Genomic DNA, 21,145 nt, shown 5'->3' with positions numbered 1-21,145 from the left:
AAACTCAGTCTGATGCTCAGCATAATGAATTTGCAGTGCTTCACTGAAGTGAAGGTCTGATGCAGAAGACTTGTCTTTAAATCACCAAAATACTTCAGAATCTGATGTGAGGTTTTCTGTGATGCCAGTAGCTGGACGAAGGAGTGACAAGTGTGATAATTAAAAAGGAATCCCCCAGGAAATCTGATGTGTTAATGTATTGTGATAAATTGCACTGGGAGATATATGGTACCCTACCAACCAGAAATACTTCATGGTTCACAAAGTAGAACCAGTCCATTGTATGGAACAAACTAAACTATTTTTCAGATAATTGCATGCTATCGACAGGATAGGGACAGTACAGATAAAGGGAAAAGAAGGGAACTAAAAGATTTGTTACCATATAGATTATACAGGTTTTTCCCATTTACCTCAAGGAGCAGTCACCTTGGCTGTTCAGCATTTACTGCATAGCTTTTGACGTACCTTGCAGAGTCTCAACTGCGTGTCCTGGCAAAGATCAGCAATTTTCTAACAGGACAGCGGCACAACCATTAAAATGGCTTGTCATGCAAATTATGGGATGTGTAATAATCCTGCAAATTTTCTGTATAGTGGATTTAAGATTGATACCACTAAGTAAGGAAATGTCATTGATCAAATACTTGAGCATGCTGGACATCAAATATTATGTCCAAAATTTGGGTAGCTTTCAATTCTAAAATAGCAGGATACAGGATTTACTGAGATTAATTATTATATGAAAGTGCCTTAGCAGATTATTTCGGAGTCCTGGACTGTTGACTCCAGTGATTTAATTTACTGAGGTCTCCAATTTCCTAATATGCTTAGAAATGCTTTTCTGGTATATGCAAACTAATATTACAGCGTAAACCTTAATGCAACTGTAAGAATGCTGCCTTGATAAAAGATCAATGAAATTAAAAGGATTAAGCCTGGGCCAAATCCGTGACAGCTTTGCTTACCGCAGCATAGAAAAGCTTATGTGGAGCACTAAACAACCTTGTTTCTTCAGTTGGGGTAAATTGTGACTGTCACGGAGAAAAAAGTGTGGGTTTTTTTTTTCCACCAGCCATTACAAGAAGGGAAGGGGCACGCTTTCATCTTTCACCTTGAAGACGCATCATGTCATAATTTAAAGAAAGCATGTGTTGTAAATGGATGGCAACAACAGTCCCTTGCAGGGAATTTTTGCAGGTTCATCAGAGCTGCACTCCAGCTGGTTTTGTGCAAATTTAACTGGACGTCTGCTAAGGTAAAAGGGAGAGTGAGGGTGAGCATAGAAATGGGACAAAGCTGTGTTCGACACTGAGGTAAATTAGCTGGAAGAGTTTCAGGTTAATAGCTTCGCAGTTCACCCAGTCTGGCAGCAATTTTTATCAGTATCTTCTTTGCAACTTATTTGTCATTGTTCCTTTAAAAAGGAATTTCTTGCCTCAATTCTCCGTAACTGTGTTTCTTGCTGTACTGAGAGGCTTTGGAGACTTTTGTGGGAAGTAGAGAAAACAAGATTTTATTATCCCTTCAAAGTACCATTACACCATATTTGTATCTTCGTTGTCTTTTGCAGGGGGATTCAGACTCACTGGCACAGGCTGAGCCACGTTAGAGCCATGTAGGAGTGTTAGCATGGGGCAGGACTGTGCGGTTAAAGCATCCCTCTCGGGGGCTGGAGGGCAGTGCTGAGGGTCCCGAAGGGCAGCGGCAGCAGGGGTTGCAGAGCCTCGGGTACCCACCGCACACGTCTTTCACTCCATCTCCTTCACAGCCTGGACCAGTGGCTGTGAGCTCCTTGCCAGCTCATCTGCCTTTAGCTGCCATAAAACCTTTTCTCTGGGTATCTGGATCGTTAGGGCTTCAGGTGGTCTTTAAGAGGGCCTTTTCCCAGGTCTCATTTAACAAATGCAGTAACAGACTTGCAGAAATGTGTTCACCTTGTTTTATGAAAAGTGTTTGTTAGGTGGTAGGAGTTACTCAATTATTTTCTCTCTTGATTTGAAGTGCAAGACTAATTCTTATGTTGGATCTATTTCTTTCACAGATGTTCTTAAATGAGAATTATATCTCATGAAATCAGTTGGTATCTGTGCTGCAATTCAATGTCAACTTGATTTATTTGTTCTTTACCCTCCTCCCCAAAAAATCCTATGACAAATTATGTGAATGTTCTATCACCTTCGGGTTTTTTCCTTTTTTGTTTTTTTGTTGAACTACTGACTACAGTGCTGGAGGGTGTGTGTCTGTATCTGATATTCTTTATCTCAGTGGATTATTATATTTTAAATTATTTCACGTTGCAACAACATTTTACAGGCAGCTAGGTTAACAACATGATAAAGCACAATGCTTTAATCCCAATAACTATTATATCATGCTCATGCTTGCTTAATCTTTTTAAAACATTCACCCTCTGTGGGTTTCTTTGCCTTTTCTTTTGTTGTTTCAGATATGCCTGGTAGCCCACATAACCAGTTCACCTTCAGACCCCTTCCGCCGCCACCTCCACCACCGCATGCGTGCACCTGTGCCAGAAAACCACCTCCCACAGCTGATTCTCTCCAGAGAAGATCAATGACCACCCGCAGCCAGCCCAGTCCTGCTGCCCCGACTCCCCCCACCAGTACACAAGATTCGGTGCATCTCCATAACAGCTGGGTATTGAACAGCAACATACCGCTGGAAACCAGGTACAGACCAACCTCTTGTACACAACATATCTCAAATGTTAAAAAAAAAAAAAGATGGGGAGGAGGCCTGATGTTGACATGAGATGGCGATGGGGAATTACAAGTTTGTGGTTCAGGACATCCCAATGCATTTTGATTTGAGGCCATGTGAAGTAGCCATGTCAGGCCTTATTTGCACTATTCATCTAGATCATTAATGCTCATAAAAGCACGTGTTTTGCAAAGTTTTGGAAGACATTGATTTCCTTGAGGTGTGTAGATTATTTACGTATTTTAACATAGGTATTTTAGTATGTAGATTACATAAGTATTTTAGTATTTATTTGCCATATTCCTACCATTCAGTTGTTGTTTCAACTGATTTCATGCACCCTCCGGTAGCTAGCTGCAGCCTCTCGTGAAGCTGGCTGAAAGGCTATGTAATCTGAAAGTAGAATCTGTGAGACTGTTTGCCAAGATGTATCTGCAGCCTCTGTGCAGGCAAGTGATACGGCAGGGGAACATTGTAATAAAAAACATTTGTGATCACCACTTCCCAGAAGTCTATAGTACGCCACACAGCCTTAGAGAAAAAGGGCTTGCAGCTTGTTTTTTCTTCCTTTAACAGGGAATGATTCAGGTAGAATTGAACAGATACTTTGGCCTAATATCTGGATTCTCTTGCTTTCCTTCTCCATTAATGCTTAGCTGCCCATTAAAAATACTACTACAAAATAAAGGCAAACATGTCAATGGCAGCTGTGTTTCTGTGCTAAATATTTAATGGTACCAAATCGACCTAATATGTCGATACCTAATATGTCTAAGCAGATTATTTTATTTTTTTTTAATTTGGAACATTTGCAATAAAAAAGAAGACTTAGACAGTAATGTATTCCCTACTGTAATAACTAGGCAAGAATCAGAATGCACATGTTGAGCTTTTCTTCCAACTGTATCTCCTGTTAATCCATAAACAGCACATGTGTTTGCGGGGTTTATCTACAGGCATGTAATATAAGAGAACAGGAAAACAGGAAAACTAATCGTGTGACTGTAAATCCTGTTCATTGTGGACAGTCAGAAATGAAGCAAATCTATGAGTCTGCTCATAATGATAATGTGTCATATTTAGGTAAAAGAAAATTCTGTAGGTCTGAAAATGTTTGCAATACTCTGATTAAACATGTATTCTTGTGTAATTAGAATTCAAAACCCTAGATTAGACTGCAAAGAGCTGCAGTAAAGCCATATGCTGAGGTATGTGTTCTGAAAGTTTTTTTTTTTTTGTGGAGTAAAACTTTATTATATTTTTATAGAAAAGAGCAAATCAGAAATTCTATTTTGTGCTTCATCTGGAGGTGTTATACACATGGACTAACCTGCAAAACAGTTTTGTAAAGACCCATCTTACCACCCCAACTGTTTAATGAGGAGACTGACTTGGAAAGGTGAAATTATTTGTTCAAGTTCACGCAAGCTTTTGCAAAGCCAAAAATAGAGTCTAGATGTATATCATTGCCAAGGCCAGCTCTCAAACTCTGGCAGTTATTCTGATTATAAGCAACCTAAATGAAAATAAGAATTAGGAACACCTTTAAAACTTCAGAGAATGTGTCATAGAATAGCTGTTGATGAAGAAATTGGAGAAGAGCTGTACCTGCAGGGGCTGTAACAGCTCAAACTGCTGACTGACTGTGCTGCAGCCATCAGCACTGCAATGTGCCTCTAAATGCAAATGCAGGCTCTATCTGTATGCATGCACACACATTTTTGAAAAAAACATATTCCTTATTGAAATGACTTATGAACATGCAGTAATTTCATTGTCACACAGAAAAAGAATTTGTAAGCATTGCCAGAAAAAGGCTGCAAGGATCTCTCACACCACATAAAACCAGAGGAAACATTGATTCTCTTTTTTAGGATAACGTTATTGGGCTCTTACGTAAATTGATTTTTTTCTTTTCCCCCAGAACAAAGTACCTGCAACCTATTGCCTATTCCCTTCCTTTTCACTAAAATAATTTTTTTTTCAAGTTGCATGGATACTTTGCTCTAATGTTTCAAATTTTATGATTTACAGTGTAATACATTGTCATTATCTCTGACAGCTTCATCTGAACCTAGCTTACTACTTTTTATGGATTATGTATTAAACCCTGACAATTTAAAGGAGGGTTTTTAATTTTCTCCATACCCTGTTAGTTGACTCAGTATTTGTTTCTATATCTTGCTTTTTTGGTAGGTTTTTGTTTGTTTTGTTTTTTTTTTTCCTGGTGTTTGCTATTTATTTTCCCGCTTCAGTCAAATTCCCAAATAAGAAAAGACTAGGTGTTAAAGAGGGATTTTTACCAGACATTATTTCTGATCCTCCCTATAGTCTGTTACAGTTCCCTCACAGATAAACCATTGGACATGCTTAATTTGAGTAAAGTTTTGCGTTTAAATTACCTAAGCATTAGAATTTTTATGTTTTCTGTCTAAATATCAGAACTTACCTAATTTTGATTTTATTTCAAAGTGGGGTTTTTTTAGCCGTGTTTTGTATTTCAGTATTTTCCATATTTGCTTGTTCCTTCCTTTTTAAAATCAAATTTCGTTCTAGTTCCTCTAACCCATTTAGCAGTGTTGGCAGTGAGGTTAATACTGTGCTGAATGGACTGAAATCTCCCTTCACTGCACTGGCAATGAGCCAAGTACTGTGGAAAAAGACAGCTTAATTTAAGCAATCTTATCACCATGGTAATAGCTCCTCTAAGGGGACAGTGAAGTACCAGACCATGAACCTGAGATTCAATTATCATTAATTTATATAAAACTTTGAAGCACTAGAATAATAGAAGTAGTATTTGGGGTTCAAGACAGTTATGATTTTTAGTTACTATTCAGCAATATTTCAGAGCCCTAAAGTTTGATTGGTTCTAAACATTTCAAAACTTTCAGAGTTCAGGAAATTTATGCAGATCATCATATAGATAGAGTAATTCCTTTCTGTATTATATAGCTATTTAAGGCTATCTGGATTTCTGTTTTCCTAAAAATACCATCTTGTTTATAATTCTGTTTAATATACGGGAGATCTTGACAACTGTCACTAATCAAGAGATTTATTTTGTACTATGGCTTTCCTTTATTCTTTTTTAATCAAGCTCATAATCATTTATGCTCTTCAAAAACTACATTGGTAGCCTTTCAAATCATAGAAACCTGAACATACTCATTTTCTGTTTAAGCTGGAGTAGTGCTAGAAGTGGAAATAATTAAAGAAAAATGCAGATATATGAATACACACTCACACAGTTCAGTGTGAGCTCTTGAAAGGTTTATTCTTTCTCCTTGGTCTCTTCATATGAGCATCTTGTGAATCTTGCCCCCAGTGCAGAGATACAGAAAGGACTCTTGTGCCTTCCTATTTCCCAGTTCAAGGTTTCCATAGCAAACAGAACAGCTTTTATAGCTCTCAAGGCACACAGGTGTTAATGATCATAAACCGCCAAGCAAGGAGACAATTGCTGTTTCAGCAATGCAATTCATTAGGAACTTGTTTGCAAATGGAGCCTACTCCTGAGTTAAATGACTGGACTTGTGGTTGTTCCAAGAGTAAATGCAGGGGAGGGCTTCGTTTATGATCTGTCTTTCAAATCATGCTGGTCAGTATTTTCTGTTATGACATTTCACTTGTATTTTGTCACTTTCTACCTAATTAAACAATAAATTCAGCCTATTGAAAGGCTGACCGTATTAAAAACAGACATGTGGCAAGGGTTTTAGAGTCAGTCCAAGTCCCGTGTGTTTTCACTGCACAGCAGAAAAGATCTAAAAATATTTAAGACTTCTGAATTGTAAAAGATAAATTGAAAACTGTAAATATGAGCATGAACTTAAGATAAAAGCAGTAAATATGACCCTAAATTTAATAATGCCAGAATGAAAGCATCTTTTATGGAAATACAAATACAAACATTTGTCAGCTACAGTGAAGTACACTTTTCATGTCAGCAGCAATGGCACTTGAGGGTCCTTCTTTTAAATAATTTGAGATCCAGTCACTAAGGACAATAAGGCAATTTAAATTGTTCATATATTCTACTGTATTTTTTCTTTGGGTGAAGCTCTGATGTGGACTTCCCTTGAATGGTAGGATAGTATTGGTATGTCTAAGGTTTAGTTTTTTTATGCAGGCTTAATATAGTAACTTGAATAATCACGCTGCAGATACTCTTAGCTCATTATTTTGAATAGTATATAAAGTTATAACTAAAAGTAAAGATCTGTTGTTATTTGATGACCACCAATAAACAAGCAGCCTGTTAGCTTTCTATGAAATACAGTGTTTTCATTTACAAAACCGGAAACAGACTGAATATAAATTTTGAAAGAGAAATATAATTACAGGTTAGTACAAAGGGTCTAGGCTGATTTGGAAAACAGAGACTGTGAGAAAGTGTCAGAGATATGCAAAAGAATCTGTCTTTTCATTTCAAAGAAAAATCACATAGGTATGTATAATGTTATTGCCCGGAAACATGTATCTGTCCCCCCTGGATAGCTACTTCTAGGAAATCCGTTTTGGAAGACTAGATAATATTCACATAGTTAATATGATACACCTCTTGCCCAGTAAAATTTGTGTTTTCACTGTCACTGTATAGCTTGGCTTTAGACCATATGTGTTAGAGTGTAGGTACTTGGAAGCAGACTCAAAAGCTAGTAATAAAAGTCAGTTAGAACACACATGAATACTCAGGAGGAAATTCATGGCAAAGAGAACGGTGGGGCAGCTACTTCTACTTCGGTTATCTCATTCCTTTCTTTGTTTTAAGTCATGCTTCTAACCACAGAATATAAGCCACAGAATTACAATATTGGTATTTTTATCCTTCTTGATTCATGGTTTCAAAGTACTCTACAAATATTACATACTGTTCTTTATATAACTTTTGTAAATATTAAGTACTATTGTTCTCATTTTCCACATCAAAAATTTAAAATTCATTGAACAAAAATTGGAACAAACCACGAGCTTATTCCTTCATTACCCCACGAATCTCCATGTGCATCAGTTTTAGTCAGCTATTGGTTGAGTTATAGTGCTAAAGGAAAGTTCTAAGCCACAGAAGAGCACTTTGGAAAACTACTGTATTAATGTAGCAATGTCACCATGTATCATAATAATAATACTGATCTATACAAGAGTAATTTATGTCCCCAGTGTGGTATTTTTTGGTTTACCTTTTTTTTCACTAAATAGTCAATGAAACCAGAAAACAGTTGTATTATGGACAGCCATTCCATTTTAGAAGCTGTTCTTGATTGATTTTGGCACTGTCCTGTATTTATATAATTATTGTTCCAGATTTCTGCCAGGGACTTGAAAGTTTAGTCACCTGGTTAACAGGCTTAGCTTGCCTACAGCAACAACAGATAAGCAAGTCAGCAGCGTGTCACTTGTTCTGTACTGAAGCGAAAAGTAAAGGATACAGATTCTTTTTACATCCTTTCACATCCAGGGTCACAGGGCTAAGTTTTCAAAAACTATGTAAAGAAAGCATGAGTGAATAAAGGGACATAATTCTATGTGAATGATTCAAAAGGCAAGTCCAGCTCAAAGAGAGAATTTTAACAAAGCAGTTCTATTCCCAAAGACAAATCTCTAGTGAGTTTCGAATGTATTTCAATTACACATGTAAAAATAGATGATAAAATAAATTAGATAAATAGTTTTCATGGCCATTTCCCTCTCCTTTAACCCATGAGCATTCTTGTTCCTACAGTTCTTGTACACAAAAAAGTAAAACAAGGCAGAGAAAACTATAGGTCAAATTTTATCTATAATTAGAAGTCATGTCTTATATTCACATACAGTTTTCCTGGGTTGGTTTTCACAATAAGGGTATAGTGCATATATCTTTGTTGTCAAGTAGATGTCTTGATTTTATACTATATAGTTTGCTGAGTACCATCTATGAGATTTATAAACAGATGTCCATATCCCGATTATTATCTAAGTTTAGAAGTTTCCTTTTTTTTTTTTTCCCCTCCCACTTTGGGTACAGAATAGGATGGATAGGAAATCAGGAAAGGGCAGATTTCTTCTTCTTTCCACTGTCACAAGAAATACTAAGTGACTTAAAAGGGTCAGGTAACAATGGGCTTGTGGCTGATGTTTGCCAAAGTAGGTGGGCAACTGTATCAGTTCCAAATTCCTTTTGACTACCGCCTTTATATATTTTCTGGTTATGCCAAAAATCAGAATCCTTCTTATGTTTCAGCTACTATGTCTCTTAAAAATTCCCTTTGCCCTTCTGTTTACATCTAAAGGAATTACTCAATTGCCTACTTAAACATTGATATAGATATACAGTTGCATATATTATATGCAGTTACAGAATTTAGTTGAAAACAAATTGAAAAATTGAAATGATCAAACTGAAAACTCCTTATTCCTATCACATAGTTATGCAGCAATTTGTAACACTTTAGGTAACTTTTTTTAAAATATGAAACACATACAAATACAAATGTGTTCCAACTTGATTTATCCAGGAGAAACGCAGACTAATTTTTTGGCCAAGGTATTGCAAGATTTGTGTTTCTACTAATTCACCTGGTGGTTCACTTTCAAATCTACTTTTGTTCTTTTCTTTTTTTCCCCTTACAAACCTGTAGTTTATGGAAATGGAAGGAAAACATGTTATAGATACAAATGAAGGTGGACTTCTAGGCCTACATATGCTAGGCACAGGGTAAATGCATAGAAATTACAGAAGCGATATCAAACCCTTGACAAAGTTGAGGGACATTACTTCAGCACTGGGATATAAAAATATTTTCTCAGAATTTAATTAAGAAATTCTGTGTGGGGTTAATCTGGTTTCTGTAATAGTATTATGTTACCACCACCTGAATTCAGTTGGGTTATTGCTTCATGTGTAGCTTTTGTAAGACTTAAATTGCCGTTCCAGATAAGAAGCCAAAGGTACATAAGAAAACGTCCTGACAGAGAAGGGTGTAAAGAAAGAAATGAACTCCTGTTCTCTAACCTTCACCTAGCTGAGAATACATCATTTTTCTATGGACTGCACTCTTGAAGTTATATGCTATTCCTCTTGGGGTTGAACAAGAGCACTTAGATGAGACGCATGAAACTGCTCCTTTACAAAAAGCAAGCTATTCTGTGATCAGCAGGACTTAAGAGGTCTAATTTCATGCCTTCTGTCACCTGAACTCCCCAGTAACTCACTTCCCTCAGCCCTTATCTCTTTGCTGGACATGTCAGTGTAGCAGGTTTAGACCAGGGTAGTGATGAGACGGTATGCATTCTGCCTCATTAGCCACCGTGTGCCATGCTGGGTGGGTGGCTAAGACGGGCTGAGAGAGGGCAAAGAGCTGAATTTAGAAATGGGAGCTCACTGAGGCTTTTGCTGCTTTTGTTAGGTTCCTGGGGAGGTGGTTGGGGGTTTTGGTCCCATCCCATCCCTACTCCAATTTTTATGAGTCTGGTAGCATCTTTTTCTTCCAGTTAACTTCACTTGAGAGGATTCAAAATTCAAAAGTTCTACATTTGTAGAGATGAACTAATGAATAGATAGGCAAACGGACATTGTGGTTACCTTAAAGAGGGAATGTGTTCCAACTCCCTCTTCTATATGTGAAATTATTACTGAGCCTTCAATGTTTATTTATGTATTGGACTTATCAGTGTAATAGTATTAAATGACTTTTATTTCACAAACAAATGCCTTACAGATTATGTCTTGTATTTCTTTTTTTAAGTGAATATTATCATCTACTTTATGGATGTTTTTGACGTTTTTGTGAACATTTAGAATTTCCCCACTTGGAACAAGTGATCTTATCAATCATTCTTATAAATTCTCTTTTTCTTGTGTTCTCAGTTTACCAAAAAAAAAAAGCCTTAGCTTTTCTCTTAGATCAAATATTAAAGCACACACCAGGCTGCAGTCACATCTAAACTTTTGAACTGCAATTTTTATTATTTTGGTCTTTAGAGAGAGCGCCAGATTTTATAGAATTGATAGCAACAGTTTAGCGTGTCCTCACGTCCTTTGGGAACAGTGGTGTGCTCAGAAAGATGAGAACTCATCTGAGTTTATGAGAACATAGTCGCAGTCTAGCTTTGGAAATTTGTCTTTGTGCCACCAGTGTTTTTCAAATTCTATAGAAATGTCTTTGGGTACTCAATATACTCTCCCAAAAATGGAAAGCATAAACAATTGTGATTTTTAACATTTTCTCAACGTTATTTCACTGGTGGCTGTGTTTCAGCATAGCATTGCCTCAGAATCTCAGTTTTATTATAGCAAGTTAGAGCTATGTAAATTGTCTTCTGTGTGAATGGAGTCATCTATCGGAAAGTGTGTAAGCTGGATCCTGCTTCTGTGCACTCTTCTGCTAAGAAAGAAATCCCTCTGCACACTTAGCATTTTACCATCAGGCTATGAAGCCACATTTATAAATCCCTGTGCAAGAGAATGAAATTATTCCTGGCTATTGATTGCAAGGCTGTTAGAGCCTTAATAATAACTTTCAGTTCAGCATTTCCTTCCCTTTACCTCTGATATCTTTGAGCTAGGCACCGTAAAGGACAATCAATACTGCCAATATCAGACTGTTTTGCTGTAATTTCCAAAAAATTTAAATAAGAAATTATTAGATAAGTAGGTTTTTGTCATTATGTCTTAAAAATGTAAAACAAGTAGAGAACTATTGACTGTTTATAGTGTATATATGTGTGTGTATATATGTATGCATACTTTATATATGTATATGCTTATATATAATAACACATTTCTTATTTTATATGGTGATTCTGCTTCTACTTCCTTGAATATGAGTAGGAATTTTGCCATGATGTTCTTCCCTACCAAAAATCTAAGAGACTATGTATCTTGTTAACTGCTGACTGAAAAGTAAGGCTTCACGTGCTTGCAAAAGTCTTGATGTGTGACAACAAAGCATTGAAGCCAAAATAACCAACTGTACTCTCATGGCCTGATATGAAGGAAGCAGATTTATATAGTCCTGTAGACAGTTACGTTACTTCATTTGAATTTATTGTTTTACTATATTTGAGTTTAGAATTTTTGAACTAAAATAGTTACCGGTAGCATTACCATGTTCAGAGCATTGCCATCTGTATAATGTATATATCTACAACTGTGAAAGTCAGTGGGAAAGATAACTAGAATATGTTGTCTAATATAATGCCAGGACGCTGTACTCAGTCCGATTCAGTTGTTCTTTCTTTGTCTTGAGTGCTGTTTACTTGGGTAATGAGGCAGGAATAACTAGTACTCGACATAAGCAACTCAAAAATTTCATTCTTGGGGTTTGTCAGAAGAGTCCTGATATATAGGCACTGTAATCTGTAGTGCGAGCTAACTGGTATTTTCATTTACCTTCTTTTTTTATGTAACTGCCTAAATAAAAGGCCCTTTAAAAGATAAGACTGCTTTGTAATACCTTTTTGTTTTCTTTAATCTGGCATTTTAAGAAGTGTAACCTTTCTTTTAAAATCTTATAGTGGAAATACATAATATCATACTCGTGACACCATTTTAGCAATTACCTTTTCAAGAACTTGTATTTACAATATTCTTAAAGTCAAATGTCACAGTATAATCATGTTTTATACTCTTGAATGTTTGATCCTGTTTACATCCCACTGTGAATCCATCAAAGAAATTCTGCCAGCATGGATTGATCCATATATGTAATCAAAAACTTGTCTTGTGCCTTGCTGAAGGTGTAAAGGAACCTTTGGCATTGGCAAGGTTCTGGACCATGTCAACATGGACCAGTTAACTTCAACTGTGAAGTGTGTCTGTGGCTTTTGGCTTGCAGGCATCATAATGCCACGTGATTCTAAATGCAAGATCCTCTTTCAATTTTGGCAGAAACAACTGAGGACAACCTGCACCCTCAGCACAAGTGACATGGTAGTGCTTGCCTGGGGTCTGCAGAGCGCTTGCAGAGCTCTCAGCTGATGGAAGAACCAAGAAATGGGTTGTATAGGAACCGATAGCAGCAGCAGTCACAGATGCTCTTACTCAGCTGGGAGCCCATATGAACGGGGCACAGTTCAAAGCACTTGAACTGCAAGTGGGTCATTGCTTCGCATCAGTGTCTGGCTCCCAACAGAAAGAGCTGGCAAGCTCAGGAGGGTTGAATGCTGTTCTGTAGGAAATGCCTTTGTGAGTCGGGGTACTCAACAGAAAGGCTGCAGAGATTCAGGCTAAAACAATACTCTCGTGGCAGCCCTGTGGCCAAGGCAGTCCTTGCTCTTGCAGGCTGTGTAGTATCAGTGCCCCTTCACTTGCTTTCTCAGCTCAGACCTCATGGCTTGAGACAGAGGAACACCGAGATGCTCTAAACTTCTTTGGGTGCATCCTATGGCATGAGATTTAGATGGGCACCTGTCAGAAAAGAGTGCACTGAAGAAGCTTGCTCACTAAAACAAAAGAAAGAAGGTCCAAAGAAAGTTGGTGTTTCCAAAACAATATATGATTGGTATGGTCAGCCTTGAATGTGTCCTTTTTTGCCACAATTTCTGAGCACGTAGCACAGTAAGCTATTGTTTAAAATTGAATATCCTTTCCCAAATTCTCTTGGAGAGCACTTGCCAGTCCTGCAAACCATCCTCCTTGCTATAGACAACTACTCTGTATTTCTGCACCAGAGCCCGGTCTACAAGGCACATTTCTGTACCTCATTTTTTTGTGCTAAGGTACGTCTTTGCTCTTTTTCCTTGAAGGCAATCAGTCCTCCAAAATATGCTGAAATAGGTCTCCAAATGAATTCTTAGTATGTTTGAGAATCACCACAGTAGGCAAAAGCATTTGAAGAAAAACTGATCTCAAAATAACTCGATTAAGAATGCTAAATAAATTGTACTCACCTATACAGTAAGTACCATCCTTCAAAATGGACTATCCTTGTAAATTTTCCACTGTCATCTTTCTCTCTTTTTTTTTTTCTTTTTTTCCCTTTTTTTTTTTTTTTCTTTTTTGTTATTTCCTATATTCTGGAGAGAATCCAAAGTAAAAATAAATATTCAGAGTAGTAGTGGCTTTTTCTCTTTTTTTTTTTTTCTTTTTTTCCCTTTTTTTTTTTTTTTCTTTTTTGTTATTTCCTATATTCTGGAGAGAATCCAAAGTAAAAATAAATATTCAGAGTAGTAGTGGCTTCTGCACTTTTTTTGTACTCTTGGTGAGATAAACCCACTTGTGTGATTGTGGACAGAGTGGGTACTGCTGGCAACAATTCCCATGTTTCAGGCACACCCGTGTAACAAGGCACACAGGGACTGCTCGTCTTGGAGAACCCCCAGGTACTGTTCTGAGAAAAAACCTTTCCTTAGCATTACTCTGAACCACTGGAAGGGTAGTTTAGAATTCATTTGTGTTATAGTGTTTCACCAAAAAATAGCGGAAATCTTGCAGTGCAGCTGAAAAACTTCCAGTATAGAGGGTATTCAAATACACATTTTCCTTTCTTTGATATTTTCTGTGGATATATGCAGTGTTTAATCATACAGTGCTTATATAGTTCCTTTCACTTCTTAAATCACAAGGTGGTTTTTACAACATGGTTCTTTGTCTTCTTTTCGTAGGCATTTCCTATTTAAACATGGATCTGGGTCTTCAGCTATCTTCAGCGCAGCCAGTCAGAACTATCCTTTAACATCCAATACTGTTTACTCTCCACCTCCTAGGCCTCTACCTAGAAGTACCTTTTCCAGACCTGCCTTCACTTTTAACAAACCTTACAGGTGTTGCAACTGGAAGTGCACTGCTTTGAGTGCTACTGCTATTACAGTTACCCTGGCGTTGTTGCTCGCCTATGTCATTGGTAAGCCTCGCTTTCTTTTCTGTGCTGAATTATTCTTTACCTTTTCTGTTCTATTGTCTTACTTACTTTTACACTAATACAAATCATGTTTTACTAATAATGTTTGCCATTGGGTACTTTGTAAATTCTGGCGGACGAAATGCTAGATTGGCCAGAGGTTGAATACAACATGGAATTCTCATTAACTTTCTACTCTGTTAACCTTGGTACTGCCTAATAGAGAAAGAAATATTATTCAGGATGACATGTTTATACTAGCAGAGGACTCCTACTGATTTTAATTGCTGTGATATTTTTCTTAAATTAAACATTTGATTTTCATATTAAGCCTTACAACATTGTTGCTCTTAAAGAACTATTTGGAAAAGACTGATAACGCTTAATTGTATTTCACCCTGCTCCCTTTATTTCATTTCTTCAGTCTGATCACAATTGAAATCTTTCTTTTTTTCCTCTTAATTCTTGTATCATTGGCTAGAATGACAGCTAACTCTAAAAATATGTAGTATTTTACACCATGTTTTCTGAGATATATTTTGCTGTCTCTTAATTGATTTTATGTTTCAGGAAAATGTTACATAGAATGCAGTTACTTAATTTCAAACTCATCTTTGTAAATACCTAATTTCACAATTTCATTATCACGATAGATTGGCAGGATTTATCAGAGTAGCTAGAGACGCCTGCATTCTTTTTGGAAGATAGGTATATTGGAGGTGGGCTCAGAGTCGGTATGGTTACAATCGTACATGGCAGAGCAAGTCTTTGTGACTTACTTTATGACGTTTTGGCTGAACATTAATTATCGCGTTAGTTTTTCAATCTGAACTGAAAACATTACAAAACATTAATTACGTAGAATCTTAGAATGTGACTGTGACTTCTGGAAACATAGGGAAATCTAATTAATTTTTGCTTGTGTGACGCACTTTCTCACACGTGCTCTTGGTTTGTTGATTTAGTTGCCAGTTCACAGGCAGGCAGGGGGCAGAGTATCCCCAACATCTTACAGCTTGAATGGGAATAACTCTGGATTTGCCTGAAAGAGTGGTTTGTACTTGGTAAAAATTGTATGGAGATACAAGTAGAGAAACCTCCAAACCGATAAATGACCACTGATTTTCTGTATTCTCTGAATAAATGTCTTTATGGTGAAATCTATTACAATTTCAGTCATTTTTGTTTTCCACTGGGTTTTTTTGTCCCATAGTGACAAAGTTCTGGTTACTGTCAGTGAGATACACATCAGGAGGGATTTTTTCTAACATCCTCATTTAATGCATATGGGAAAGCAGATTTGGTCACTTCTGGTGTATGATTATTTGAAAGCACCTGAGGATCTAGTAAGCTACATTAATTGCAGATTTATATAACAGCTGGTGAGCATATGCCCTCAGTTAGGACTGGCTGTATAATTTTTGCAGCCTCATCTGTTTGCTACATGTATATCCCACCCACACCATTTTGATTTTACTTGGATGAAGCACTGCCTGTTTCATCCTTGCTTAGATTTCAGTCTGCCACTGAAAATTTTTTAACTTTCTAGAGGTATACTGCTGCATTTCATCAACCTGAGAAGGCTGTAAGCGCTCCGTGTCACTATGAATTTAAAACCTCTATATTAATTTCCTGTAGATGTGTCTGTATTTATCTTAACCTGGTAACATAAGGGTGTAACGTGTTTTCTTTAGTTGAGCAGAACTAGGTAAAATGAAGATGTCTTTGTATTTTATAAATTACTAGTATTTCTAGTTATGTTTTCTATAGCAAAATATAAATCTCTGAACACGGAATTCTAATTCAGATAATTTTCCAAGGTGCCATTATTTGCTCTTGTTTGCCCCAGAAATTTTTCAGTTGCATAAGCTTTCCTGCAGATTCAGGTAGTATTAGTTAGCTTATTCTAAATTAATATTCATGCTGTCCATTTCTGGTTGGTTAAATATTTAAGTAAGTTCATGGTCTGTTCTTATGAGTCAGGTACCTTAGTTCTTTCCCTTTTGTTAGGTATGAATAATAGCAGCATATAAGCTATTTTTAAAGTTCCCTTGCTCTGTAGGGTTTCATATTTGCATATCTTTTCACGTCAAAAATTTAAATGTGCATGTTTTAAATGAGAGTAGTTCAATATACAAAATCAGACTGTATGTGACACTCTGAAGTTAAAATTCACTCCCTCGAGTATTTTCTCTTTGCTAACCATGATTCAGGTCCCTTAATCCTTATTGCAAGCAGGTTTTCTTCAAGTCAGAGGGAGTTATGACTGAGCAATGACTACAGACTTGGGCCTAAATTGCAAAACAAAACTCATTTTAATTTGAGGATCAAACTTAACTTGGAATCAGCTCAGTGGTGGTTACTGGAAGAACAAGGGAGTGTCATGGTTTAATGCCAGCCAGCAACCAAACACCACGCAGCCGCTTGCTCACTCCTCCCTGCTCCCAGTGGGATGGAGAGGAGGAAAAAAGTAAAACTAGTGGGTTGAGATAAGATCAGCTTAATAATTGAACTAAAATATAATACTACTAATAAAAAAAAATAATTGTAATGAAAAGGAATATAACAAAAGAATAAAACCCAAGAAAAGATGATGCAATTGCTCACCACCTGCTGACTGATACCTGAGCAGTGATCGGCCCCTCCTGACCAACTGCCCCTAGTTTCTATGCTGGACATGCCGTTCTATGGTATGGAATAGCCCTTTGGCTAGTTTGGGTCAGCTCTCTGGGCTCTGCTCCCTCCCAGCTTCTTGTGCACCTCCTCACTAGCAGAGCATGGAAAACTGAAAAATTCTTAACTTAAAATAAGCTCTACTTAGCAACAACTAAACCACCAGTGGGTTATCAACATTATTCTCACACTGAATCCAAAATACACTGTAGCATCTACTAGACAGAAAATTAACTTCATCTCAGCTGAAATCAGGACAGGGAGACTTTGTAAAGGCAAAATTATTTTCATTGTTTTATTTCATGGCATAGTGTTCATTAACTTATAGTGAGCTGTAATTTCAGGCCAAATGAATGTAGATCAACATTTAACACTAAACTTTTTCTTCCCCTTATCTAATAACTTAAATGTGCTTTCTCATATATCTTGCACTGCCGTTAGATGCATGAGCTACACATTACTGTTTAAAATAGGCCCAAATATCAGCCTCAAGTCAGAACGTTCCAAAGTCTTGGAAACCCAAAGCTTATTCCAGACCAAAATTTACAAGTGACTCTTATATTTGTAACAAACTGAGACCTGTGCCAGAGTGCTCTAAGCAGTGATTTCTTTTCAATCAAAGCGTAAAGTAGCAAAATGTTTTTGTTCTTTTATTTTTCAGTCTTTTTCTATTATCAGTGAGACTCAATAAAGCAGCCTTTACTTGAGAACACGGACTTCTTCTGTATTTTCTCTCCTTTGAACTAGTAGCCAGTTAATTTTTTTTTTTTCCCCCATGTTTTCACTTTTGGCTATAATCACCGTGTTTGTTATTTGGTCCTTTCTGAAATAAATTTGACTATTATATGGATAGTAAGGAAATTATGGAACCCTGTAAATGGTTCTGTAACAGCTGATTTACTGAAAATCTTTAGTCATAATATTTGGTTTATCAAGTAAAAGACATATTTTCGTTTCAACAGGAGTAATTGCTGTGAATAGGTTTTAAAGTCATAGTAGTTACTTGAAAAAAAACTCATTTCATAAAGTGGATGTTTGGTCTCCACACTATAAATGTGTGTTGAATTATTTTCTACCGAATAAAGGCATCTATACTTTTTTTTTCTTCTGTACTTTCATATATGTTGAGAACTGCAACACATTCTTGGCAATCTGGGGCACAATCGCTTGAATTTGCCCACAAAAAGGGCAGTAAGGCAGGTGAGCAATTGGAACACCCACCAGGAAGATGATGTTGGTGCATGTCACTGGTGCGCCAGCGGCTTCACCAGCGGCTTCACCAGCGGCTTCACCAGCGGCTTCACCAGCAGTTCCTGAGAGCGTGGGCAGAGCTGTGGGAAGTGGGCAGAGCGTTTGGTTAAGGCAGAGCAAAATTGCCAGTGGAGTGAAAGGCTGACTATGGAAAACTATGGAAAACAACATGAAATGGGCAAAATCTGCCTGCTAGCACTTGCTGGGTCTGGAGGGCATACGAGCTGTGTGTGTTTTAAAGATTTATGCAAATGAATGCTCAAATTTTTTAAAAAAAAAAAAAAATTCTTGAGGGAAAATTATTGAAATCCAGTTACCTTAAAGTTTTTCTATTTTTGATTGTAAAACAGAAATGGATAAGTCCCTGGCTATGTGTTGATGTGTATTTCTCTGTCATGAGGTGTTTGAAAGGACTGAGCTGGATCCATGTCACCAGTCTGGGCTCAGATATTTACAGAGATGGCACCTTGCAAAAGGAAAGTATGGAAAAAAAAAAAACCTGAAATTTCTGTAATACTTTTTAAATAGTTTATCTGGTAAGTAAGATGAGGACTAACAGACACTGTTTACATACTGATGTCCAAAGGCATGTAACATAGATTCCAAGTGATGACATGAAAGACAAGAACATACCTGTTTGATTCAGTGCAGTCACTAGTTGTGTCTGTCTGTTCATCTATTGGTCTGCGTTGCTATAAAGAGTATAAAACAGGCTACCATTGTGGAATGGTATAGCAAATATTCCCTTTTTTTTTAAATCTCATTGTAATAAAAACCTAAGAAGCCATCAGCAATTAAAGAAGAAATTTGACCAAAAATGTAAGAGTAAACAAGGCAAATACAAGAGATAGAATAAGAAATACAGTATTTTTCCTGTAATTTTTCAGCACCAAGCCATTTTCTTTAAGTACAATACAATGTTTGATGTGACTGCTCATCTAGTCAGTTATTTTTAGCCCATTAGTAAGTAGGATTTTTCTTCCATGGTACCTTACCATTTTATCAGCAGCTGATTTGGACTTGCAAATCACTGGTCCTATTGATCAAAGGTGCTGAACTCCTACAGTTCCTATTGATTTCAACAGGAGATGCAAATGTTCAGTGCCTCTGAAAATTGCATCTCATGTTCTTGGATTTAACCATCCCTGACTGCCAAATGACTATTTTATATACAAATGAATTCTTCAGTATGAATATGAAGTTGTCCCTATCCTTCATGATATTATCACTATTTATGAGTATGCACTGGAGATGGGTGTTGGGTCTTAGATTATATTCGTATGGAGGGTGAGGAAATTAAAACCTCTGTGCTGTCTGCCATTGTGACCTGTAATTTCTCACATGATGTACACGGTAGAGGAGTGATGGTTTCAACATTGGGAAAGGCCGGGCCAAGTTGTAAGGAAGTATGTATCTTGGTAGATAGATTTATTATATTGGTTGCATAGCTTTATACAATATAAAACAGTAGGAAAAATATAAATCCTTAACTCTGAGAACTAGAAATTATGCAGAGAAGGCTCAAGGGAAAATACACTGATTTTACACTGAAGAATATCATGGTATAGTAAACGTTGCTAAATGTTTCAGGGATACGTAAAAGCTGTGATGCAGATGTGCAACTCTGAAATGTTGAACTCCTTAGTGGGATAGCTCTCACTGAGATATGTATGTCAGGGTTTCACAGCTGGAAATTGTGGTATCTGCTCTCTCTGAGCCTGATTCTTACTGATGAACTTGATATTGTCACAAATCTCTAAGTACACCGAGGAGAAAGCCTGACGACAATGTACTGTTGTCTAAGATTAGGTTTTGTTTGTTCCTAAGTCTAACATACGACTCAGTAATGAAAAATGGAACCAGGCTAGTCATTATACATCCCAGTAGGAGGATTGCAGGAGACGAGGGGATATTTCTGTTCTCAGGTATAAAAATATGTTAGGTATAAAGAGAATACTGCTTGAGAAAAAAGAAAATGCTTGAGAGTTAAGATGGCTATAACAAATATATGGAAAAATCCTTATTTCGTGAAAGGTCATATATGGGCCAAAATAAGTTATCACTTCAATACAGATTTTTTAAAAAAAAAAAAAAGATTTCTTAAGACTGAATCAAATACTAACAGTATCAAATTTTCTAATTTGGTTAGAGCAGAATGACAACATTTTATTTACAAAATGAGCTTGCAAAAGAAGAACCTGACCTTCTGTAGGACAGGATCAGAACTTTGATTCTGACTTACTTGTGTTCAGGCATTTTCACATTGCTTTGCCTTTACTGGAACGGAGGCACTGATGCACCTGTGGCTTCATGCCACAGTGAAATCCAGTTTTATAAGCAGAACCTGCTAGCAGTTACAGAAAATAAATAATTTTCTGGCACTTGGTCAGAGCAGGTACAGAAAGAATAGTCAGCTGCTGATATACATTGTATTACAGCTCTTCTAAAGCCTAGGCTTCAAGGAGGTGATCTATTGAGATTTTGTAAAATAACTGGAAACAGCAGAGAAAGCTAAACAAAAGCCTTTAGTGGAGGTCAGCAGTTTGGAAAGACTTCACATTTGTAGGATTTTTGTCCTCTGAAGTTCATCTTGTGGGTTGATAAGTGCTTATTGCACAGGACTTTTTTGACATCTCCTCACTACTGAGAGTCTCTTTTGCACTGGAGCCAAGCCTCTT

At 36.9% G+C, this 21,145-nt stretch overlaps 1 protein-coding gene across 1 annotated transcript in view; it reads left to right on the top strand.

Moving 5' to 3' along the window:
- Positions 1-21,145, top strand: part of LOC104167891 (teneurin-1-like) — a gene marked incomplete at its 3' end in the record, with an annotated part of 162,577 nt that overhangs the window by 56,820 nt on the left and 84,612 nt on the right. The window contains exons 5-7 of the mRNA XM_009708288.1: positions 1,679-1,691; positions 2,450-2,690; positions 14,308-14,546. Coding sequence (XP_009706590.1) covers positions 1,679-1,691; positions 2,450-2,690; positions 14,308-14,546 — 493 coding nt within the window. The remainder of the gene's footprint in view (positions 1-1,678; positions 1,692-2,449; positions 2,691-14,307; positions 14,547-21,145) is intronic.

Source organism: Cariama cristata, unplaced genomic scaffold (genome assembly GCF_000690535.1).
Source record: "Cariama cristata isolate BGI_N322 unplaced genomic scaffold, ASM69053v1 scaffold6799, whole genome shotgun sequence".
NCBI lineage: Eukaryota > Metazoa > Chordata > Aves > Cariamiformes > Cariamidae > Cariama > Cariama cristata.
This window is presented reverse-complemented; position numbering and strand designations above follow the sequence as displayed.